The sequence below is a fragment of the Podarcis vaucheri genome, assembly GCF_965113315.1.
Source record: "Podarcis vaucheri genome assembly, chromosome: Z".
Lineage (NCBI taxonomy): Eukaryota > Metazoa > Chordata > Lepidosauria > Squamata > Lacertidae > Podarcis > Podarcis vaucheri.
This window is the reverse complement of record NC_138758.1, coordinates 24,181,129-24,207,796: the sequence shown is the minus strand read 5'-3', so window position 1 is coordinate 24,207,796 and position 26,668 is coordinate 24,181,129. Positions and strand designations below refer to the sequence as shown.

At 43.2% G+C, this 26,668-nt stretch overlaps 1 protein-coding gene across 13 annotated transcripts in view; it reads left to right on the top strand.

Annotated features, from left to right (window-relative positions):
• The window catches only part of TENM1 (teneurin transmembrane protein 1), a 392,346-nt gene that overhangs the window by 125,637 nt on the left and 240,041 nt on the right, over positions 1–26,668 (top strand). For all 13 annotated transcript variants that reach the window (XM_082208504.1, XM_082208503.1, XM_082208513.1 and 10 more), the window contains exon 3: positions 8,717–8,977. In XM_082208504.1, coding sequence (XP_082064630.1) covers positions 8,717–8,977 — 261 coding nt within the window. The remainder of the gene's footprint in view (positions 1–8,716; positions 8,978–26,668) is intronic.

Genomic DNA, 26,668 nt, shown 5'->3' with positions numbered 1-26,668 from the left:
AGGACCATCATCTTGTGATGAGCCGATGCCCTGTCTGGTGGGCATCTCCTCCATCAATTAAGGGTTTCTGGGTACTGGAGTGACTTGGCTTATCCACGCTGGTCATTGGCTTTCCTCTCCGTGAAGAGATACAAAGACTTTCTGTTCATGCTGGACCTTTCAATGGGCCACAAATTGTTTTGTTTTGTTTCCCCCCCTCCCTGTGAGTCTTTGCTTCTTCCCTTGTTACATCCTACCTCTGATTCCTCTAATTTCCCTGAGCATTTTCTTTATTTGATTGTGTTTATTACAAATAAGAGAAAGATGGAACAGGCACCACAGAGAGGCTGAATTAAATATTCCTTAATAAGCCACAGTCTAATTGTCCTTCAGAAATGAACTCATGTTGGTAAAAACCCTGCAGTGAAAGCTTCACCGAAAGTGTCATCGTGAACACATTCGGGTTGAATTCAGATTTTAAGATGTTTCAATCTCTCTTTCTCCCGCCCCCCCCCCCTGCAATATTGGAATAGCATATTTTCTTCCTTTTCTTCTGTGAAGGACGTTTTAATGTCACGAGCCCTTCCCATACTTGAACTTTCTGATGAAAGATCCCTTAAAACCAGACTGAGGGGGAAACTTTGAGTGACAAACCTTGTTCTTGGCTGCCTAATCAGAGGTAGCAGATGTGTCTAGATGTCTTTCATATCATTCCATTGATGTTAAATTTGCAACAAGATGTAATTTGATGTGAATGGAAAAACAGAATGCTATAGTGCTTTCGTGCGTGCATGTGTATGTTTTGTTTTGTTGCTTGCATTTAAATCCAAGGAAGGGGCATGTTAGAGCAAATTTTCACAGAAGCTCAGACGATTCACAACTAGCGGACCTGTAGTGGTTAGAGTGTTAGAGTGGGACCTAGGAGATCTGGGTTCAAATCAATGCTCAGCTATGAAGATGGACAATCTTGGGCTAGTCACAGTTCCCCAGCCTCACAGTTACCTACCTCACAGAGTTGTTTTGAGGATGAAATGTGGAGGGAGCAAACCACTTTGAGATCCTTGGAAGGAAGGTGGGATATAAATATTAAAAATACAGGAACTTGATTGTTGAGCTGATCCCTGCAGAAAGCAGCCTTGCCAGCCTTTGATTGGATAGGGTTGCCGTATTTTTGAAGAGCAAAAAAGAGGACACATTTGCAGCAGCTCATGTGCCGCCGTCACCACCACATTCACCTTCACACTCTTGCACATGCACACTCAGCACACTCAGTTACACACACAGACGCCATGCAAACACACTGCTGGCTCCACCCTGCACTGAGAGAAAAAGAGGAAGGAAGGGAGGGAGAGATGGGGGGGTGGGAGACATACAATGTGGTATACAAGGGTCTGCCATACCATAGTTTGTCCTCCCAAGAACCCTGTGGCATAGCTACCAAGCCAAGCTCAGGACAACTTTGGTCCAGGATACCTAGTAAACTGCTCTTCCCAAGCTTGTCTAGGTACATGTAAAAACTTCCACCCATGTGGCTCATCCAGATGATGCCCTATTTACACACCACAAAAACAGCAGCGGGATGCTTTGAGAAGGCTGTTATTATTTCACAGTACATAAACATTAGCTATGTGGATGGAGGTCTTTATATGTAGCCAAACTATTTATTGCCATCCTACTTGCACTCCCCAAGGTCTTCCCCTTAGAAATGCTTCTCCTTGCCCATTGGAATATCAAAGGGAGGAACCAGCTAACCTGCCTCTATTATCTTTCAGTCCTTTTGCAAACACTACCCAACAACTGCCACTTAAAAAGAGAGAGGGAGAGAGAGGTGGCTGGCTGGCTGGCTGGCAAGCTTCGAAAGGGGTCAACGGTGTAGAAAGCCCTCGAACCAAGTTACCGTATTTTTCGCTCTATAACACGCACCCGACCATAACACGCACATAGTTTTTATAGGAGGAAAATCCGTAGGCATGCCACCCGTAGGCATTCCCTCCATAACACGCACAGACATTTCCCCTTACTTTTCAGGAGGAAAAAAGTGAGTGTTATGGTGCAAAAAATACGGTACGTGAAAGGGCAGCAGGAGTTGGGGAGCGGCAAGGAGGCTCTCCGGCCTGCACTCCTTTTCTTAGGCAAGGCTGTCAGGTGTGGAAGCTTGAAAGGAGAACATACAGGGGGAATGGGGAGTTAGAGGAGCCTGTAGGTCGGTGTGATGATAGTGCAGATGATGGGGAGCTTGGCCTCGTGGCAGCACGGCAAACCTGGAGGCTGCTGCTAGGACAGGGGCTGCTGCGAGCAGGCCATGTCCAACATGAAGATCGCCAGCAGCATCCAAGGTAGCAGCACTCAGGAGCAGCAACTTGGAGGTGGGGCTGCCCTCTGCCTCACCACTTGGGAAGTCCCCACCACTGCTGCAGCCCTCACAGCAGTGGCAGTGGCAGTGGCAGAGCAGGTGGGAGCAGGGCTGGCATGCATCCTGCGGGCATGGTGCGCCGTCTGCAGGGGCGAGGCACCCAGCGTGGGCGGAGGGCAGCCACGATAGCACCCTGGGGGTCGCACTGCCAGGGGCAGTGCGCTTCCCCCCCACTCCTCCTCCTCCGCCAGTGGGCAGCAGCATCGGGGCATAGCAGAGCCACCGCTGATGCTGCTTTTGCCAGTGCCTTCTCCTCCGGAGAAATTCAGCCTGCGCTTTCCTCACCATGTGGGCAGCTTTGCAGCCAGTTTGAGGACACTGGGGGGGGATGTCTGACTGCACTCATTTCTCCCTTGGAACCAAAGGGGAAAAACCCAGACATTTTTGCAGATTCTAAAAATCCCCCTGGACAGAAATTTTACCCCTGAAAAAGAGGACATATCCATGAAAATCCAGATGTATGGTGACCCTAATTGAGCATAGGTCTGTGGCGAAGCTCCTTGTACTCTGGTATCCAAACAGCACCCAACAACCAACTGGCTGCCAGGTACTTTGGAAGTTCTGTGTAAGGGACTTCTGAGACTCCATCATCCCTGGTATGTAGCAAATTCTGAAGAACAACACATACCAACACCACCCAGAAAAATCCCACCCACCCAATATCAGAAATCAGACCCTATGATTTTGTTGCTCAGATCTGCAGACTGCATTTCTTCATCGCTAGTTGTGGAATGTTTCTTTTGCAAAGTTTCCTCCAACACTCTTCAACACTCTACTCTCACCCCCTTCCCTTGTTAAACATGCTACCTTTTCTTCTTTTAAATGGCAAAAACTCCATTATGTGCGGAGTTAAATGTTAGAATAAATTAAATGCCCAGGAGTATAGAAATGCAAAACAGAGGGTTTGCTGCTGCAAAATCAGATAGTAAAAGGGGGGAAAAGAAGTATCGTTTCTGTAGGCAACTCATTTCACCATTCATTAATTGGGCACCACATTTTAGATTCAGAAAGGACTGAATACAGTATTTTGCAATTTGCTTTCCTACAACACACACACACACACACACACACACACACACACACACACACTTTTATCTCAGTGTGGTTATATATATTTTCTCCACACTGGAGCAGACTCAGTTCGGTGTTTTCTGTCTTTGTCCGAGCTCTTTATTGTTTTTAATGTCTGTGCTGATTTTGAAATTTTAAAGTCCTGGATGAGGTTGTACTCCTAGCAGGTCCATACCTTGAGGGGGGGTCCCAGATTCAGCACTATCTCTAGAGGCTCTTGGTGACTAGGAGTGCCCCTTCCTAGCTGCAGTTGGTTTGCCAGCTATGGCCACTTTCGGACATAAATTATTGTAATGCACTCTGCCTGTGGATGCCTTTAGACCACATATAACCCCTGTTTTAGAACAGCTGCATTAGTGACCAATTCATTTATTTCATTTCATAAAATTTATATGCCACTAGATAAATTTATATGCCTGGCGTGCTCTGGTCCATGGGGTCACGAAGAGTCGGACACGACTAACAACAAGAAGAATGTAAAAAAAAAAAAAACCTCAAAGCAGTTTACAAAACAATAACACCAAGAAAAATTCAATCCAAAATAAATGTTAAAATGTTAAAAAAACTAAAGCAGATTAAGATTCACATCAATTTTCCAAGCATCTGGGTTGATTTGTAAACACACCAGTGTTTAGAGCCCTAAATGGCATAAGCCTCAAAGACTGGCTCCTTCCCTACAGACTCTCTTGATCTTAATCACAGTATTAGACTGTCTGCTTGGACTTGTCTGCCATGGATGGTGTGTGTGTGTGTTCTGAAGTCTCAGAAGTTAAAACAAGCCCCTTTCCTGGTCTCAACTGCCACATGCAATATTTCGCTCTGACGCCAAGCAAACGTTCAATAGAAGTAGCCATGGTAGCGATAAGTTTTGCCACAGGATTCCGCTCTGTACTTGCTTCCCTGTACTCTAAATCAGGCCCATTCCCCACTTCCATTTGAAGTGTCAAAAAGAGGTGGGGGAAATGTCTCCCTTGCGCCTGCTCCATTCGTCCTGTGGCAGCTATTGCAGAAGCAGCTTGAAGCAGCAATTACATAGACTAAAACACAAATTAGATCTGCCACTCCATAGACAAGTTCTCCCCTAGGGCCTTAAGATTAATACGGGTGGGTGGGTGGAAGACGCAAAGGAAGCAAAATACTAAACAAAATAAATGTGGTTTCCCTTCCCTGTCTTTGAGGTTGCTTGAGCTTGACTTCGATGTGTTGCCCCAAGGCATGAATTCTAAAGGTGGGGCCACATGGCTGGAAGCCCTGCGCTCATCTCCAGGGATGTAGCTGTGGAATTTGAGAGCAAATATTTCTAGCTGCCATCAGCCAATTGTTGGGATTAAAGGAGACCTTCTTGTTGCTCTGCGGTGGTGCTTTTTTGTGGGGCTGGGTGTGTGTGTGCGTCTTCGTTGGTTAGTTTTGCTTCATATTAGAGGATTTCATCCAACTCAGCCCCAAATTTATTCATTTAGTAATCAGGAAAGTTGTTGATTAAGGGGGAGCTTTTAAATCCTACCGCTCTAGTTACTACAATCTAGGAGCACTACTGCTTTTTTCTCCCTTCAGGGCCACGGATTGGGAGCCAGTCTGGTGTAGTGGTTAGACCATTGGGCTAGGAACTGGGAGACCAGGGTTCCAATCCCTACAAAAATAGCAATAAAACCCATGAGGGTCACTGAGAAATCAGAAAGGAGGTGTTGGCATGCTCAGTGGATATGAAATGCTGAGCATCTGTTGGAAAAGAAAAGAAAAAAGATTGAGAACTTGGGGACAGGAAGTGGAATGGTTTGTTAGAAGAGAGCGAGGATGGGCACCTGGACCTTTGGAGAGGAGCACTACTATGAGGAAGCAGTGGCAGCTGGTGCTCACTAAGACTAGTAGGGCTGAAGGCAGAGAGGTCAGCCATAGGTGGAGCCGGAGCCAATGGCAAGCAGAGCCAAATAATTCCAGCTTTGTCCCCATCCTCCTCCCTGCTAAGGCAACACTAAGATGAAGGACGAGGAAGATAACAGGTAGTTCGGCCTGCTGGGTTGGCTGGTTGTAAGTAAGGCTGGTGGACAGGTGGGAGCTTCACCTGGTGGACCAGCCTCCATTGCTAGAATTGGGTAGTCATTGCTCCATTTTGTTGTCAAGGGAAGTCTCTCTCTCTCTCTCTCTCTCTCTCTCTCTCTCTCTCTCTCTCTTTCTCTCTCTCTCTCAGAATCACACACACACACACACACACACACTTAATTGGTTACTACATTCCCCTGGGGGTAGGGAACTTCCTTCCATCTAAACGCCACATTCCCTTGTGGGCAGTCTTCCAGGGGCCACCTGTGAGTAGTAGATAGGGATGAGGAAAAGATTCAATTCAGTTAGCATTTAAAGCCGAATCTATGAAACTCACACTTTCTGAAACAGTATGAGAACCGATACACAGTCACCCTTCAAAATTCACACATCTCCAGATTTTGTGATGCAGTTCTCTATTAAAAGAATGTTTATGAAGGTAAACAAAGAGATAAACAACTATATGACTTTCCAAAGACATCTGAAGGCAGCTTTTAATGTCTGACATTTCATTGTGTTTTTATATTTTGTCGGAAGCTGCCTATAGTGGCTGGGGCAGCTGAGTCAGATGGGTGGGGTATCATCATCATCATCATCATCAATAAAAATGCATATGTTAGAGGAAGGTGCTCATACAGGGGACTTGCTTTACAATAATGTTCATAGTAACCAAAGCTGAAAGAAACAAAATTGCAATTTGCATTAAAATGCTAATGAGTTTTTATGATGAATAATAATAATAATAATAGTACAGTCGAACCTTGGTAGTCGAATGCCTTAGTTGTCAAACAAATCAGTTCCTGGAACGTCGCAAACCCAGAAGTGAGTGTTCTGGTTTGCAAACGTTTTTTGGAAGCTGAACGTCTGACGTGGCTTCCGTGGCTTCTGCAGCCAATTGGAAGCCGTGCCTTGGTTTTTGAACCATTTCGGGAGTCGGACTCCCGGAACGGATTAAATTTGAGAACCAAGTTACGACTCTAATAATAATAATAATAATAATAATAATAATAATAATAATGATAATGATATTCACAAGCTGATGTGGAAACATTGAGAACTGAATTTAAAATAGGAAAAATGAGAAATTGAGAAGACTGGAATTGATATATGCTACCAACCGTTGTTCGGTCCCTGCTCCTGCCCACCTAGCAGTTCGAAAGCACATCAAGTGCAAGTAGATAAATAGGTACCGCTCCAGTGGGAAGGTAAACGGTGTTTCCGTGTGCTGCTCTGGTTCGCCAGAAGCGGCTGAGTCATTCTGGCCACATGACCCAGAAGCTGTTTGCGGACAAACGCCGACTCCCTCGGTCAGTAAAACGAGATGAGCGCTGCAACCCCAGAGTTGTCCGCAAATGGACCTAACGATCAGGAGTACCTTCACCTTTACCAACCCTAAATTGTAGGTAGGGCCAGATTAAAAAAATAAATAAATAGGTGGCACAATAGATGCTACTCTTACCATTGTATAGTAGACCTTACAGCCACTGAAAATCCAGATGTTTCTTCACACTTGCACAGTCTCCAACTGCCCCCAAAATGCCAAGAGCATCGTGAAAACCTTTAAGCTGCCATGGCTTTTCATTGTGTCAGAGTTCCAAATTCTGTGAGTGGGGAAATGGAGCAGCAAAGGGTGGAGACAGGGAAGGAGGAGGCCCCACCTCTCATGGTGGCATAGCAGGACTCATGGGAAGAGGTGGTGCACCATCTGTTGCTGCTGCACTCCTCAGCTCTGCCAGATAGTACCTTTTAATGCACCCAACTATGGTACTGGTGGTGGTAGGAGTGGCCTAAGGGGCCCCCGCTTGTGTGGTCATAACCGCTGACCATAAAGACTACATTGTTGGCATGGAAGTGTTCCCCGTAAACATTCAGCACATGTGGCTCCTCTGATGCCCAAGGTGGGCTGATGGATTTTTAACCAGATAAGGCTCCCACGTATAACCAAGATGTTTGCTGGTATGGTATTGTTACATACTGCTCTTGGTAACTGCCATTGGGGCTGCTCAACCTGGTATTCCATTGGCAGTGTGCATATATAAGGGGCGTAGAGGGCACACTGATGTAGAATAGAACGTCCCTATTTTCATCTGAGGAATGTTGGAGGGTACTCACATGCATATTTAGGCACGCACATACCCCTTCACCCAGACCACAAAGGAGCATTGGCACAGTTTAAAGACTCTTTCCAGCCAGACATAGACATTGTGGAGCAGAGCTGGTGAGGTGTGTGGCTGGCGAAAGACTTGGGAGAGCCTGGAGAAAGATATAGAGGCCTGTAAGGCTGCATTCATCCCTGGAGCCTGAGGTTCCCTATCCTAGCAATGCATGTTCAGATGTCCCAGCTTATGTAGCCATGCTGTTCATCTGCACGCATCTGCACTGTGGCTTTCCATCACATGAAAATGGTTCCCAACCTGCTGGCTTTATGTGTGTTTTGAAGAGAGCCTAAGAATATCATAAATCCACTTTGAGTTTTATCTCCTCCAGGGAATATGCAGTATTGTAGGTAACAAGGTTAGATGTGCAAAGCTAAAAACCACCATTTATGGCACTATAAGAGCTTCAAAGAAAATACATCCTGTGGGAATTGGAGCACTACAAAAGCATGCATATTTAAGGAAATACTCTGTGAAGGCAATGCAATGCGTTTGAAGGGAAAGGAAGTATCCTTTTTTTTCAGCTCACCCACAACAGTTTTGCTCTGTACCAGCAAAAGCCTCGTCTCCAAATATATTTACAGTGTCACATATGCCACCTGCAAAATTAAAATATCAATAGATGGCCACATTCTGCCTATTTTTGAAATGTGTTGTCAAATTAGCATTCATCAGACTTCCTGGGCTCGAGTCACCCTATAGTTCCTGCTACAACAAATAGATGTGATCCTGCCAGCAGGCTGCTGTCAACAGGAACATGCCTGGAAGTGGGTGAGCTTGAGTGAGCTGCCTGCAGCCCTTGTTCCTTGGACCCAGCTGGCAGAATATGCACAATTAGCTCTGGAGGAAGTTCTGGGGCTAGAAGATGGAAGGGACAAGGGAATGGCAGGCCATAACACTTTAAAAAAGAAAAAAAGCTGGAGCCATGGAAGATGAGTGAATCCTTTGGAAAATAGGCAAAGGCTGAATGATCTCTCTCTCTCTCTCTCTCTCTCTCTTTGTGTGTCTGTAAATGTATTATTAAATCTGTTTCTTTGGTGTGTGTTTGTTTTTGCAGAGATGGAATTTCATGATACTCCACATATCTTGTGCACTGGCTACCAGCCAGACATGCATGCTGTCTCCCAGTGTGGCTATCCGATAGAGATGGGTTCTGATGTCGATACCGAGACAGAAGGAGGAGCCTCACCAGATCAGGCCTTGAGGATGTGGATGTCCGGAATGAAATCGGAGCACAGTTCATGTTTATCGAGCCGCGCAAACTCAGCGCTATCCCTCACTGATACTGACCACGAAAGGAAGTCTGATGGGGAGAACGGTAATGAAGCAACCCATTAAAAACAGGCATAGATTTATTTCAATGTGGGTGTGGGTGTGCATGTATGAGAGAGAAAGAGGTTCAGCAATGCCAGTTTGTACTTAAACAGAACTATCAATGAGGCAGCAGTCGGGTAAACAAAATGTAGAAAATGTATACACTTGGGTATGTATGCTTTCGTGAGCATCCATGGTGGTTTTGTAAATAATAATAATAATCAAATTTTCATACACTGTGGAAATTTACTTCATTATTTATCAGATAATTTCTACTCTCGTTAAAAAGAAATCCAAAGGGCAGGCTGAGGAACAACATAGTAAGAGGCATCAACAATGTTTGTTTTAAAAAGACTGAAAGGGGGAAAACAGCGTTAAATATAAAACAATAACAACAAATTCAAACAAAGACATTGGAGAAAGGTTCCTTATTCCCGGACAGACTTTTACTTGCCTCACTCAGTACCTAAAAGCTAGGGCATCTGCCTTGCACACAGAAGGTCCAAGATTCAATCCACAGACTCTCCAGGAGGGACTTGAAAAGATTTCCTTTCTGAAATCCTGGAGAGCTGCTTCCCATCAGTGTAGACAATACTGAGCTCAATAGACCAATGATCTGACTCGCTATGCATGAGCATCCTATAATAATAAACGAATAATAATTTTAATAAAGAGTCTTTGTGGGAAGGGGGTTATTGGTTTGTTGTTGTTCTGATTATTTTGCATTTCGTGTTCTCATCTTGTAGTTTTATGTTGTTAACCGCCCTGTGATCTTCGGATGAAGGGTGGTATACAAATTTTGTATTAATAAACAAACAATATATGTATATACTGCCTGGCAGTGGCTCTCCAGGACTGTAGACTGAGAAAGGTATTTCATATCGGAAGCTACTTTTGATTCTTTGGAGATGCCTGGGACTGAACCTGGGACCTTCTGCGTGCAAAGCCGGGGGTTCATCCCTGCCCCTGCCCCCAGACGCTACTTATTCAAACAGACTAAAAGCTTGCGGAAACGTCCATCATTGGCTGATGGTGGAGCAGCTATGTTTTATTATTTATTTTATTTGAAGACGGGCATCACCAACTGGAAGGAAGGTGCCCAGGTTGACACAGATCCTTGTGATATCCTGAGCTCATTCAGGAGGAAGGATGGGATAGATATCAAATAATGTTGTTGGCATCCGTGCATCTTGGGAAACAATGGAGGAGTGTGGCTTTGGGGGTACAATCAAACTGTTGGAAGGTTGCAGCACTTGCTGTGGCTGTAAAGCAGGGATCAACAAACTTTTTCAGCAGGGGGCCGGTCCACTGTTCCTCAGACCTTGTGGGGAGCCAGACTATATTTTGAAAAATAATAATGAATGAATTCCTATGCCCCACAAATAAACCAGAGATGCATTTTAAATAAAAGCACACATTCTACTCATGTAAAAACACCAGGAAGGCCCCACAAATAACCCAGAGATGCATTTTAAATAAAAGGATATGTTCTACTCATGTAAAAACACGCTGATTCCCGGACCATCCGCGGGTCGGATTTAGAAGGCGATTGGGCTGGATCTGCCCCCACCCCCTAGGCCTTAGTTTGCCTACCCATGCTGTAGAGGCTGAAAAATAATGATAATATATCCAACTGATGATCTTCTAAATATCCTGGGCCTAAGTTATTCAGGGCTTTCATTGTAATATCAAGCACTTTTATTGAATTGTTTTATTTTCTTTGAACTGAGCTTGGGAAAATAACTGTAACGTGTTTCAGAAGTAGTCAGTTAATATGATTGTATTGGCATAATATCATTTGCATCTGTTCAGCTTACCCATTAAGATAGAGGGATAGATGGAAATCGCATAATCACACACTGATGAATAAAATATTGAAAGGGAAAACTCAACATACTAACTAACTTTGGAGTGTTGACACAAATAGCATCTGAGCACAGGAGATGGTACAGCTAAATGTAATCAGCCCTTGTGATGTCTTTGCTTTCCACAGTTCTACTTATACATTTTGACAGTTGGAGAACTCGGGTCAGATGTGAAGTCAGTAGCATAATTTTAAATCTGTCCCACAGTTGTCCTTGTATGTTTTTCGTGTCAATGTCCCACAGGCATCCCAGCTCACTAGTGCATTTTGAAGTCTATATGATTGGGAAAATCACAAATCACTCACCCTTGATACTCCTTTTATCATGGGGCAAGCACCCAACCCATCTTCAATGCTCACATCATATTCACAATACATGACAGGGCATTTTGAGTGATATCCCATGTTTTTGTGCCTGCATCATCAACATTCTTCAGACAAGATGTCTTGTCCGTTATTAGCAACTAACACCTACTCCTTGGAATTCCCTCCCCTTGAATATTAGACAGGTGTCATCTCTTATATCGTCTCAGCACCTACTGAAAACCTTCCTCTTTCAGCACGTTGAGATGTTTCCCTGTGTGCATATATACTGGAATTATTTTTATTTTATTTATGCTTGTTGTTTGCCACCCTGGGCTCCTTTGGGGGAAAGGGTGGGATATAAATTTAATAAGCAACAGCAACAAAAGAATGACCCACCCCTTTCTATGGAAGCTCATAAGAGTTGCATGTACCTCAGATCTTCAAATGCAGGTACTGGGGGGGTGGGGGTGCAAGGAACAGTTTATGTAGACATCCCAGATAATTGCAGGGTTGTAGAATAAATAACTCCTGGATGGCAGTTTATACATTCTATGACATTCCAACTCATCTTTGTGCAGTTTGCATCCTTTTGTCATATCTGCAGTTCTCTACAGAAGAAGGTTCCCCAATGGCTGCTTACTAAGACAGTCAAGGGACGTCTGATGCTGATTTGTCAAAGTCTGTGTCCAAGGTCTAAGGCTGTTGCCATGGATTGGGAGGGTGTCACAGATGGAGAAGAAATTCAGTTCAGTTTGTATTTATAGGTAAATCGAGCTAAATCACACTTCCTGAAAAGCAAACCAAAACTCAGCTATCCTTTGAAATGTCACACTTCTCTGAATTTTACTCAGCCCAGTTTTCTGTGCAAAAAAAGCAAATAACAGGGTAAAGTATGCATAATATACATATATTGGTTAATATATCTACAGATACATTATATCAGGGAAAATTCTTACAAAGATGTGTGTACTAGGAGAAATGCTGGCTAATTTTCTTGAGAATGCTTTTTTTAAAAAAAAAATCTCAAGCTGATAGAGTCAGGTACCAGCTGATATCTGCTTAAGACCTTGGACACCGACTGCATGAGTTTGCACAAGATGGAGAAACACTCCAACCTGTAATAAGGCAGCTTTCTTCTTTGTTCCTATTCCATCTCATTTCTGGAGGTGCATCATGATGCAGATATTCCCTTGTTTCAGGGCTGTAGTCTGGATTGAGGGCAATTGTCAGATAGTCCAAGACACCTGTTTAAAAATTCCTGTTTTCATTGTTAATGACAACTCATGGTACATTCTAGAATTAGAACTGAGCAAAAGTTTATTTTTTTTTTTATAAAATTTTTATTGGGTTTTCACATTTTTTATAGACAAACAAACAGAAAAACAAACAGACAAAAAAGACACAAAAACAAAAAGCATATAAATTTTCAAAAAAACCACTTATTTTCATAACCCTGGTCCCTGACCTCCCCCCACCCCCTCCCTTGCATCCCTATTCCCAAAGTTATATCAGCAAATTGTCGTTTCTCAACATCCTAACCTTCTCAATAATAGCCCTTTTAAAAAGAAAAACAGTTGTTCTAAGTTGGACCTCAGTTCCCTTCCCTCGATTTCCCATTTTGTCTTTAGTATCGGTCCTATTAATTAATTTCCATTGTCCTGAGTGTTGTTAAAATTACATCTTTCCCTCCCTCCCATCCCCGGTTTGCGTCCCTTCCCAATACAAGTCCACAATGTCAGTTCTTAGCCTGGGTCCCACACGTCCGAGGCTCTCAAGTCTATCACAGTCCCTCTCCGCCGGTCTTGTTGGTAATCCTTTATGTCAGTCATCAAATCTCGAAAGAGGTCTATCACAATCCATCCATAGTCTCTTAAGTAGAACTGCTGAAGAATTTCCACAAGGCATGGATCTTTCAAATCATAGTCAGAGTCAGAGTCAATGTGGAGGCCCCAATTATATTTCTTTATTTTAAATTCTTGCATTCCATAAGCTTCCAGGGCCTCCAATTTCATCTTTTGCATCTTTCGTAGATTTGTAGTAGATTCAATCCAATAGTCTCCTTGCTTGTATTCCACAGATGTCAGATTCTGGTCAGCATTTAGCTTTACTTTCTCTTTCTCTTGTTTTGTCTCCTTTTCTTTGATTATCATTTCAAGTTCAGCTGTGGGTTCTTTCTCCTTCCAATCCTCCTTACAATCAGCAGGACTACTTGTTTCAGTAGTCAAGGTCATCATATGTTTACTCATTTCCAAAATATGCTCTTGTAAGGTTCCCACCAGTTGAAACATCCTTTCGATTTGCTCCAGTATCTTTCCATCCACAGCCATTGTAATTCCACAGAGTTCCCCCTAGAGGGAATCTGATTACTTAACGTTGTTTTCTCCAACAGTCCTCTTTCTTATTTTTATTACTTTGTTTCCAACAATTTAAGTTCAATTGTAACACCTTTTATTCCAGAGGGGTCTTATGTAACAATTTTTTCCTGTAGACTGTCTATTTGACAGCTTTGACAGCTGTCAAATTCTGTGCTTACAGGCTTCCAAATAGGACGCTCCCGGGCCCGGGGGGGGGGGAGGGTTGTTTACAGCCAAAAAAAAAGAAACCTCCAAAACTTCACTCTCCTGCACAAAATTGCTTTTTTGCCCAATCTTGGAAGTTACAGTCCTTTTAAACTCACCCTTTACAGGGTAAACTCTCCAGCTTAGTTCGTACGTCGTTGCTTTAGTTCGTCTGCAAGGGGGGGGTGCGGACTTCCTTTTAGCACACCCCCCGATCGTCTCAGATTCAAATAGGAAAATCTTAAAGTCCGATTCCAATTTACTCACGGGTTGTTCTTTTCGGCCGAATTTCAAGGAAGGAAGTCAGCGCTCTCCGGTCATGGCTCGCGGCTTCGCTCAGCGGGGGTAGCGATGGACTCTCAGTGCCACGCCACCCCCCGTATCCCCTCCGCAGCCTTTAAAAAGGCTCTTTGCGAATCAGGGGGGCGCTTAAGGCACCCACCGAGTCTTCAGTCCGCAGGCTTCCGCGCCTGCGGTTTTAAGGGTCCCCGTGTCGCCGGCACGGCAAAGACCCGTCCCCCGCTGAGCCGATTCCCTCCGGAGCTCGGAGGGAATCCGCCATTCCCAGATCGCGCCAACCCCGGAAGTGAACTGAGCAAAAGTTTATCAGGTGATACTTTTTCTGGTGAAAGTAATATTTTTCCTCCACCCCTCTAGAAAAAAAAGTCCACTATCCTGATTTTCCCCCACTGTGTTTGTGTATATATGTATACATGTGTATGGTAGCTGCCATTTCCCCTCCATTATGCCCTGGAACAAATCTGAGTCTGGGGAATTGTGGAAGATGCAGAATGGTGGCCAAGCTGCCAACACAGATGCTAATCTTGACCTTTGCAGCACCTGCAGCAAAGCAGGAACTAAGGCAGGGAAGGGATGGGAGGGGCGGAGAGAGAGATGGAAGCTGTGCTACTGATAGTGTCAAGCCTCCAACCCCTTGGGGATAATTTCTCCTACCCCTAGAATCATTTGATGAGATGGTCCCTCCAAACACCTCTGACCACAAATAGGGTGGATCATTTTTAGGTGTCACATGCCTGCAGTTCTAGCTAAAATCTTCCACGTGAAGTAATTCCATGGTTAGAGCTGCATGGAGGAAATGAAGAAAAGAATGAGCTGACAAGAAGGAATGAACAAGGGGAAGGTCAGTAGCTCAGCAAAAGAGCATCTGCTTTGTATGCAAAAGGTGCAATATTCAATTTCTGGCATCTCCAGGTACATCTGGGATTGACCCCTGCCTGAAGCCCCTGAGGGCTGTTGTCAGTCAGTGTATGCATTGCTGAGCTAGATGGCCCAAGGAACTATGTTCCTTTGACCAAGCAGATTCCTGGCAGTGATTTGCCGGAATGTGGAGAAGTGTGTACTTATAAATTAATCCATTTCCCCCCATGTGTGGGTTACTTCCCATAAAACCACTCAAAACGGTTTCACAATAAAATAAAAAACCAACCATCAACAATAAAAGCAGGTATGTAATTTAACATATGACAACTGTAACAATTAGAAAGCAACAACCATAAACAATAAACACAATCTATTAAGTAAACATAATAGATTGTGTGTTAAGTAAACATAAGCAAACTGAATTGAAGTTCCCATATGAAAGGCTCTTTGATAAAGGGAAGTCTTCAGTAGAACCCAAATAAAGTCAGCACCAGTCTGATAAGTAACAGGAGAGAGTTTCATAGGTTAAGTACCACTGCACAAAAGGGCAAATATCTACAGTGCATGAAACAGACCACCTGATGAGATGCTGATTGCAGGAGGCCTGCTCCTGCAGAGCTCAGTAATCAGTTATGCATGCAAAGGGGTGAGAGGATCTTTTAGGTATCCTGGTCCCAAGCTGAACAGGGCTTTGTACATCAGTAAAAGCACCTCAAACTTGGTTTGGTACTTCTTTGTGTCCTGTTCTCATGCACATCACCTCTGGGAAGTTGTGAGTCTCCATTTGCTCATGCACTACTACCTCCATATGGTTGTGGCCAGGGGACTGCTGTACATGGGGAGGATTTAGCAGTGTGTGAACTGAACCATGTCATATTTGTGCACAAGTTGCCTCCAGTTGGTCCCAAGGCAGAACAAAGTCTGTGGGTTAAAAAAACAAAAAAACCCACCCTGCTAATAATGACCAGTTTCTCTGGAAATAGTTGCCCGATCCAGCTTTACTATAAATAGCTCTGTTCTAAGACATAAACAGTTCCTATATAATGTGTGAGCAAAAACCCCTTCAGCAGTGAAGCTCCAAGATGCCAATGCTAGCTGAATTATAGAAATCGGGGGTGGGGATGTGTGAGAGAGTAGCGTTGCAAGGAGGCAAGATTGAGTTAGTGCCAGCATTCAACAATAGGAAGGAAAGCATATCTGTTTTTGCAACAAATGCTTACATGGTTTTTATTCCTAAACTATTTCTTCCCTTATGCATAACACAGTTTCTAAGTGTATTTGGCAAATGTTCCAGTGTAAAGAAATGCATTTGAAACACATGCATGCCCTATTTGTTTGCTCTCCCCCACTCTCAGATGGGATTACCTTCATTTGAAGGAGAAGGTGGGGATGTGCCCAACACATCTCTGTTGCTGTTACTGCTGTTTCCCGCACCCCCTGCAATGTTGGGGGCTGAATGTCTGCAGCAGGGAGCCTGCTCTATTTGAGTATACTCCCTACACAATGCAAAACTGACCTTCTAGGATCTTTAGCTTGCTCAGAAAGAGCAGGGTTTCTCTTGCATGACATTCAGCCCCCAACATAGCAGTGGGTGGCTACAGGAACAGTAATGGAGATGTAGGGATGTGGCTGTGTCAATAGGCACATCCATGCTTTGCCCCTTGCATATTAGCAATAGTGTCTGTGAATAGGGTCTTACACACACACACACACACACAGAGAGAGAGAGAGAGAGAGAGAGAGAGAGAGAGAGAGAGAGAGATGCTAAACAACTCCAACTCCTACCTACGAGAGCCAGTGTGGTGTAGTGGTTAAGAGCGGTAGTCTCGTAATCTGGGGAACCGGGTTCACGTCTCCGCTCCTCCACATGCAACTGCTGGGTGACCTTGGGCCAGTCACACTTCTTTGAAGTCTCTCAGCCCCACTCACCCCACAGAGTGTTTGTTGTGGGGGAAGAAGGGAAAGGAGACTGTTAGCCGCTTTGAGACTCCTTAAAGGGAGTGAAAGGCGGGATATCAAATCCAAACTCTTCTTCTTCTACTACTACTTTCAGCATTCATAATATTGTGATTTTATGTTGTGAACTGCCCTGAAACCTGCAGCTATAAGGCAGTATGCTACAGCCCTATACTACTAAATTTGTTTGCACAAAACTTATGGGACTATAGCCACATCCAGACCGTACATTTAAAGTGCTATTCTAACATACTTTAAGTGTATGTTCCAGATGTGTCCATAGTCTAACCACCCCATAAGCTTTGTGTAAGCAAATCAGGATGAATGCTGAATAAACAAGTTGTTGTGAGGAGCCCTAAAGAATAGGAGAAAGTTTGTAGAGGTAGTATGACAGTGGAAGAGGATGCTTCAGGAGGTGGTGGGCTGCTTTTCACTGGAGGTGTTTAAGGAGAAGCTGGACAGCCAGCCATCTACCAACGAGGCTGCATTTTGTTAGACTAGGTGTCTCAACTCTATAATTGTATGATTCTAAGTGAGCAGTGGAGAGCAAGAATGTCACTGAAGTTTCCCTTCTTCAAGCACTTTCCTGCCTGTTTTCATCTGTTTTTCCCCTGGTCTACACAAAAGAAAGAAAGAAAGGAAACAAATGAAGTTCTGAACAAAGGAGGTTGTAGTTGTGGTTGAAGCAGTGCATGGAACTGATGAGGCAGAGAGCAGAACTGATTGTAGGAAGTAGGGAGGTATAAAAGCATTGTTTTCCATAACAGCTTATATATGTCGCCTGCAGCACTGGTTCTGTTCCACTGCAGTTTACCTTTCATCAAAAGCTGCATTATTCATTTTGTTGTCCATTGTGGCAAAATTAGGTGACTTGTTTAATTAATTATGTATATTACATAAGTTAAATTGTCATTATATTGTTTCATCCCAAGGAAATGCAGTACAAATGTGGGGCAGGGACATAATGGGGGGATCACAACGCACATGGAAGGAAAGTAAACATATTGTTTGTGGACTGAAAGCAACAACAAACACAACAGCGAATACCGATCTGGATTGATTTCTTTTCTGGATGTGGGATGAATGAGTGAACACCAGCAATTTCTGCTCCCTTTCCTATTTTCATCAGAATTGTCCAATATCCTTAGTTGGAAGATGGGAGGTAGGAGGACCAAAATGATCAGAACGACAGTATGGAATATGGAAAACTGTGAGAGCAAATAAGAGCTCATATAAACATGTTCTTTTTCTCTCCCTCACAGCATTAATTTTTGCAGCTATAGTGGACAGTTCATCTAGAGACAGTATTTTTAGTGACAGCACAGAAAGAGCAAGAGAGAGAGAGAGCAGCTGCATGAGAGATTAGAGGCGAGTCAGCATTTGGTGTTCTGTGATGCCTTGGCATTCTTCCTGAGCATGCAGAGTCTCCCTCCCTCCCCCTTGCCCCCCAAAAATTGCAGTGGCGGAGAAAACAGTGATCATCTGGAGCCTCTGGTGCACATCAGGGGGTAATTGGAGCCTTGATTCAGGAGTCTAGGCTGCCGTTGCGTGCCATGTTGCATGTCCTTAAGTTGAATTTGTATCAGCGGGGCTTCTGTTTGCATAACTAGGGCTGCAGCCTTTGCCAGCAGAGCAGCTTGGAGGAACAGCCCGACTGCTGCTGACTCTGGCTATACAGAAATATGTGGTGGACCAACAAGCTGCCTTCTTTCAGCAGGGTCACCAGTGGGAGATGGAGCCGGGGGTTGGTGGGGATGTCCTTGTTTCAAATCCTGCTTTTAGAATACATTCTGCTCCATTTCATGGACAGAATTTGGGAAGAGAAAAGATTCTCCTCCTATGGAGACGCTAACGCTGAATATCACCAATGAATTATGGAACATTTTCATCGCTGGGCTACAGCCCTTTATTTACCGTATTTTTTGCACCATAACACTCACTTTTTTTTCTCCTAAAAAGTAAGGGGAAATGTCTGTGCGTGTTATGGAGGGAATGCCTATGGGTGGCATGCCTACAGATTTTCCTCCTCTAAAAACTACGTGCGTGTTATGGTCAGGTGCGTGTTATAGAGCGAAAAATACAGTTATATATTTATTTATCTCAGGTCTTTGCAAACAGCCACGACTCTTCTGGGCATTTTGTTCTACAGCTACGAAAGCAACTCATTATAGAACAAAGTGTTGACAGTGTTAAATATTTTACAGAAGATCTCACCACAACAATGTCTTGAGTTAAAGGAAATGAAGGAATTTTTCTTTTCCATCAGCCAAACTAATCTTTGCCTTCAGCAACCCGAGTGCAAACATATTCTCTTCCCCCTTCCACACATATTTTTTCTTCCTTTTTTTAAAAGAAAGAAAGAAAGAAAGAAAGAAAGAAAGAAAGAAAGAAAGAAAGAAAGGTGTCTCTAGTTTGAGGGGGGGAAATGATGGAAAATGGGAAAGAATTTAAACCTGAATCATTATTTTTTCTGGCTCTTAAAGTTATGAAAACATAAAACTTGAAGTCAGTTTAAAAAAACAACAACACCATTACATCCTCAATATACCTAATCCAGATAACAAAGCCTAGACAGAGGTGTGATATATTGTTGCAGAAAGGAATCCAAGTACTGTTATGCACAAATTTAGTAAGAAAAGGGTGTGATGGTAGGAATTAGGATTTATGTCAAAGTACATCCTCTCTGAGAAGCACATGTTGCACCTCATGGGGTCTTCTAACAAGTTTGCAGTCTATGGCAAAATCATTTCATCACAAAATCATAGAATTGTAGAGTTGGAAGGGACCTTGAGGGTATTCTAGTTCAATCCCTAGCAATGCATGAATCCTTCCTCTAACTGTCCCTAGTTGGGCTCGAACTACCAACCTTCTGGTTAACAGCCGGAAGCACTGAGCCATTTCACCACTGGGGGCTTTAAGCCTTTATGATGTAGTGTCAGGATGAAGGATGCCTCTATACACTTGACTCATCCCCCCAAAATGTAACTGTAAATACTTAATTGTATATGAAGAGGCAGAAATAATAGGATCTATTCAATTCAGTCTCAATTTCAAACCTTTATTGGCATATAAATAGGATTTATTTTCAGGTAGTAGGAAAAATTGCTTTACGTATCTGGACAACTCATCTTAAAACAGGATGGCTTTACCTTTTTTTTTTTTTTTAAAGAGCCTTACCATTCACAGAAACTGCTTTTGTATTATTTTGTGCAATAATGCAAAACATGAGAGCTTGATAAACCTTACATAATGGAGCTAATGTAGTCCAGCATTTCTGTTTCCTACAGAAGGAAATTGTTTATCACTCCATTAAAAGGCATGCCTTCAGTCTTACAATCTAGAACAGGATGGTCCAACTTTTTATACCAAGTGGGCCGCAAAAGTACTTCAACGTGGAACCCGTGAGCTGCACACTGTTTTGTCATGCAGGGTAGGGTGGGGGGCAGGCCAAAAACTTGACACACATATCTAGCCATCATGCTGCCTTCCCAAAGCCAGCCAAGCAAGGTGTTGGGCTTTGGGAATGAGATTTGAGGCTCTGGGAGGGTCCTAGAGCTCTCCCATCTTCTTCCCAAAATTCGGCAAGTGCTATCTCGGCTTTCAGGAGTAGGAAGGAGGACTCTAGGACCCTGTCAGAACCCTTACAATGCCTCCTCAAAGCCAAGCACCTCGCTTACACAGCTTTGAGAAGGGCATCAAATATTGCTGAGGACCAAAAATAAAGGCCTCAAGGGCTGTATACAGCCCTCAGGCCACGTGTTGGACCACCCTGATCTAGAAAGGCATGGATTGGGATGGATAAGGAAATAAGCGAGTTACAAACTGTTATCATCCATTAACAGGTCTGCCATCCTTAAATTTCTCTAATCCTATTTCAAAGCCATCTAAGTCTAGACTTCCTTTTCAAAAATACCGGTAGCTACTGATTTGCACGTGGCGGTCTTCTTGGCAGCCTGCTGTATGAATAAGCGTTGGAGCTGTTGGAGAAATTTAAAAGGGGTTCCTAGGCTGGAGGTATCCCTCACAGCAACCCAAAAGACAAGGATGCAGATTCCAATTGAAAATAATAGGCCTTTATACAAATGTGGATAGGGACAGCCTCAAAAATAAGGAGGCTTCAAAGCAATGTTTCTTATGCACTTCTAAATTCCATACATGATTTCTCTTCACCAATCAAAGGATCACAGCAGTCTTATCAGTTGCAACACAATGCCACAATCCTGAACCAATCAACATAATTTAGCTCTTCAGATCAGCCCTCATCATACTATCATGTAATTACATATAATCATTTTTTCAATGTCTTTCTTATTAGACTTTTCTCCCAATATCCTCGTTCATTTGTCTACAAAGTAATTGAAGAATAATTACAAGTGCTATGCCAAGCCAACTTTCTTTTCATGCGTACAGTGGTCACATGGATTCTGTTTATTCTTTTGCGTGTTCTGGAACGAACATTTGCTTACATACAGTACCTGAAAGCAACTAGTTCAGTACTGCAAAATGTAGGCACAGGCCTTCCCAATATAGCTTTGCCATAGGGTGTAAAGAACACGGAATCATCAAAACGATACAGTTTTTGTGAAATTGTTATTTTCTCCATTGGAGCTATGCTGGTGTAAGCTGGGCTCTGCTTGCCCCTTTTTTACAACTACCCATGTAGAAAGAGGAACGATAGAAATTTAATACGCTTCCAGGGCAGAGTTGCCCAAAGTAGTGGAAAACTAGAAAAATGTGCCATTACCTGCTGGCTAACACATATTCTATTTCCCCTCAGTTTATATGTAATAATATATAATTGCTAGTTACTTATTTATATCCTGTCCTTCTCCCTGACAGAGATTCAAGGATGCTTACAGATAAAACAGATAAAACCACAGAAGAAACAATCACTTTAAAAAAATTAAGTCTTAATAGAAGAGAATAGATAGGGATAGAGCTATGAGAGAGGTGGTATATTAAAAACAGACAGACAGTCACAACACCATCTCTTTCATTAAAAGCAGTCAGTTCCCCAAAGCCTGCTAGAACAAAGTCTTCACCTGCCGACAGAAAGAAGGACAACAAGGAGGAAGGCCCTCTTTAGTATTCACGATGCAGCAAAGTATAAAAGGATCACAAATAAATAAATAAATAAATAAATAAATAAATAAATAAATACACAAGCGCCAACCATTAAAACGACCTATTACAATTCAGAATCAACCATAGTATCAGTAGTATTGAAGCTGCACTATTGAAGGCTGAGAAGGAATGTGCATCATCTTAGGACTTTTTCTTTTCTTTTTTCTTTTTTGAAGAGCAACAGGACAGGATCCTAATAAATTATCAGAGAAATGGTGTTGATAAATGACTGGAAATAATGTTCCCTACCTCACTTCACATTAGGGATGAGAAATATTTGAATCAGTGGGGTTTAGAGAGGCACTGTAAAAAACAAATAAGTATTGTTTATTAGTAATAATGAGGGAAAGGAGGGACAAATGGCAATATGAAAGAAGGGAATGTGTATTAAAGTTATAACTATGAATGATTGTCAGTGACGCTGAAGGAAGTCTAAAATGGTTATAATTTGTTGTATTTTGGATAAAATGTATAACTAGATGAAAATCAATAAAAAAATGATTAAAAAAAGAGAAATCTTTGAATCAGGGGTCACAGTTTTCTAGACCAGCCCTTGAACCTTGAACAGGAACAAGACAAATGCAACACACACACTACCCCTCTGGTGATTAGGTTTCAGGGGATATGCATTTTACATGTTGTAGACTACTTGCTGCAGGGATGACCTTCCTACAGAATGCACTCTCCTGGAAGATCCCCCTAACCCTCCAGCAAAATAATTAGGGGGCGAACCTTCCATTGGAGCCAACTTCCCTAAACCTCATTCAGCATTCAAAGGCAGCCACATCTGCATTGCACTACAGCTGTCAAATCTTCAGGTTAAAAAACCAAACACAACAGTTAGTATACATGTGGAGCCAGGACTGCTGGCCTGCTCATTAGGCGAGTTGAGGTTGTGGTCTCAGAGCAGCAGGCTCAGGGCAGCTGAGAGGGGTGGCAGGTCTTCTTAACCCACCTCCTCCACTGTGTGTACCTCTGCCTTCTCCCCTGCGCACCTTTGGCGCGGTGCTCATGGTTGAATATCATGGACACACCATAGGAAGTGAGAGACAGCATTTTCTGTCTTGCCTCTAGTAGCAAAATGTCCTGGGCCAGCTCTGGGTGCAGTGGGTGTGCTGCTGTTTATAAAGCTAGCTGGGAAGCACATTTCCTCATAGTGCTCATACTACAAACCACTGCCATGAAACGCAGCCCCCTCCCCCCTGCCCTACAACACCAGTGACTTTGTTGTAATACCAGTTGCCCAGTGCAACTAAACCAGCATAAATTGATTTTTGGGGAACCACAACATTGCTGTATATCTGCAGCAAAGAACTACTTATTTGCCCATTAATATTTTTGTATGGGTGCATGTGCTTGTTTGAGAGAGGTGTGCTGTGCTGTCTCCATACCCCACACACATTTTATTGGGGGGGGAGGAAGAAAGATAAGCTGTGCCTCCCCCATCCCCCAACTTCCATTACTTCATTCAGTGTTATGTTTATCTTCACTTCTGTTGACAATTGCATTCATTGTTTTTATTTTTCATCTCCACTTTGTTTTCTGCTTGGGGATGACAATTTCTGCAGTTCTCTTCCTTGGAAAACGTACATCCAGCTGTCTTTGGCTGGTGTGTTATCACCTCATCCTGGCTGCACGTATTTCTCCACAGGAGCTAATATGCTGCAGCAGTCGAAAATCCCTTCTGCTTTTTATAGGCTATATTTCCCCCCCTCCCTCCCAATATGTCGCCTGATTACTGCACTACAATTCTGATTTTTATTGAATCGTTTTAAGGTATAATTTATTTCAGATCTTTAGTGCCTCTCATCTATGTCTGAAGTGGCCTGCATTATTCAATCGTTCATTCTTGTTTACATCTTCCCTTTCCCATTGGTCTCTCTGCCCCCCCCCACCGTAACTTTGTGTCTTTGCATCTGTGTTAAATCTTTTACATCCAATTTCTCCCTAACACAGACATGGATTAAGGATCATCTCCAGCCTTTTAACTATCTATGCCTGATTCATATCCCCTTCTTGGATGCATAACCTAATCACGGTGTAAAAATTAACTGCAATGGCTCTGTTTAAAACTTTTTTTTAGATTTGTTGAGTGAACGTATTAAAATGACACAATGGTCAGCAAAGCAGTACAGATACATTTCTGTGAAATTCCAATTTACTGCTATCCAGTGGACAGTAAACATATCAAGATGAAACAGTAAACATATCAAGGATGAAACTGGTTTTCTAAACGATGCTGATGAACAATGATGGGCTGGGCTGTTTATAATACCAATTATCTGGGGATTTTGAATTTGTCCACCCCCTACCCCCCCCCCGCTACAATATACTCACTCTTTTGAATCTGTGTTAAGAAGCACAGTTCAAGTATAGTACATAAAGCTAAATATCCCTTAGCAATCCTTGAGGATTGATACAGGAGCTACTGCCTCATTTATGTAGTTTTTTCTTATCTGGGCAAAGGAGATTTCTTGCTTCTGTAGTCAAATAGATGCTTTCTTTGCTCTGCTCCCATGAGGATCTGTTTCAAGAACAGCCATTATGAACCCGGCATATTGCTATGATCAGATGTCAGCCTAGGGCTCAGAGTTTGTCCTAAAGGTTTGGGTCTTATTTATTCTTATTTATTTTTGAGGGTTTTAACCCACTCTATTTATGCCACTTTATAAGCTGCCTTGGGATTACTGTAAAGGTTTAAAATAGCATAAGCAAATTACATTTGTAAAAAAAAAAAACCTGCACAGCACAAAAGCCATCACTATATCCAAAAGCAGCTAACATCACAATAGCCAAAACACAATAAGCTGCCTTAAGTCAAGGCTATTTGTACATCTGTTCAGTGTTATTTGATCAGACCAGCTGTGACTCTCTAGCAGACTCTTTTGGATCACCTGCTACCTGATTATCTTTTTAAACAGAGGTGCCAAGGATAGGACATGGGTTGTTATACCATGGAGCAGGGGTGGGGAAGCTTTTACAGCCTAAGGGTCACATTCCAGAGAACAGAGGCAAGAGTGGGCGGAGCAATGAATGTGAATTTTAGTTTTCTATAGTAGGCTAGGTTTCTACATATCCGCACATCTCTCTCTGTACAGACAAGCAAGAAGCACTATTCATTTATCCGATGAAAATGGGAGTGTCCAACGCGGGTGGCGCTGTGGGTTAAACCACAGAGCCTAGGACTTGCCAATCAGAAGGTGGGCGGTTCGAATCCCCGCGATGGGGTGAGCTCCCGTTGCTTGGTCCCTGCTCCTGCCAACCTAGCAGTTCGAAAGCATGCCAAAGTGCAAGTAGATAAATAGGTACCACTCTGGGGAAGGTAAACGGCGTTTCCATGCACTGCTCTGGTTCGCCAGAAGCGGCTTAGTCATGCTGGCCACATGACCTGGAAGCTGTACACCGGCTCCCTCGGCCAATAAAGCAAGATGAGCGCCGCAACCCCAGAGTCGGCCACGACTGGACCTAATGGTCAGGGGTCCCTTTACCTTTACCTTTATTCCACGATAATATTAATTTTCTTATTTGTATCCCACCCATCTGACTGGGTTGCCCTAGCCACGCAGCTTCCAAAATATATAAAAGCATAACAAAACATTAGACATTAAAGAAACTTCCCTATTCAGGGCTACCTTCAGATGCCTTTTAAAGGTTGTATAGTTACTGATCCCCTTGGCTCAGGGGGTCACATAACTCAGTACCCTCTGGCATTTCTCAGGTGAAAATAGGGACGTCCTAAGGAAAAGTAGGACATTCCAGGATCAACTCAGAAACCAGGACAGCTTCTGTAAATCCAGGACTGCCCCTTGAAAATAGGGACACTTGGAGGGTCTGTATCAGAGTTAAAGGATAAATCCCAGCCAGGCAAAAACACTGTTAAGCATGGGGGTTGGGGAGTGTAAGGGTGTGTGTCCTGCGGGCAGTCCAAAGGGCCATTTAGAGAGGGCTGGAGGTCCATCAGACCCTACCATAGAACTACAAGCACATCCCTGCTGGATTGAGCCCAGAAACCAAGTGGTTCAACTGAAATAATATTGGACTTATATGCTCCAATCTGTGCAGGATTTGGCATTTCTGAGTTCTCTTCAGTGGTAGCCCCAAACAGGTTTTTTTTTTTATTATTATTTTTTAATTTAGTTTTTCATTCGTCCTGAATCCAGCCTTGTAGGGGCAATAATGTGGAGAATGCACTGAGGACACAGGAAGTTGTGTTGTACAGAATAAGGCCCTTGGCACATCCAATTTGGCATTGTCTCTACACTGACCCGTATTAGGGTTTCAGGCAGGGGTCTTTACCTAGAGATGTAAGGAAATTTGAACCTGGCACCTGTGGCATGCAAATCAGTCATGCTAAGTTCTTATTTGTTTAATATAAAGTATTGTTACTCATTTCGTAGGCCTAGAACAGGAGGCCCTTTTTTGATGGGCAGGGTAGCAGAAAAAAATACAGAAATGAAAGTGACCACATGAACAAGCCAAAGGATAGAGTCTTAGCTCTAATACAAAGTCTGCTGGTTGGTTTAATCCGGTCCCTGTGTCAGTTTATTTCCTGGTGTAAAATCCTTTAAAAAGTCCAACAACTTCAACCCTAAAAAACGCTCAACAATTTCAATCCTAAAGAAAGCTCAACAACTCTGGTTGGCCTGTTGGTCAGCCCTCATGGCCCTTCACTTCATCAAAACTGGCCCTCTTTGAAAAAAAGTTTGACCACCACTGCTCTAATAAC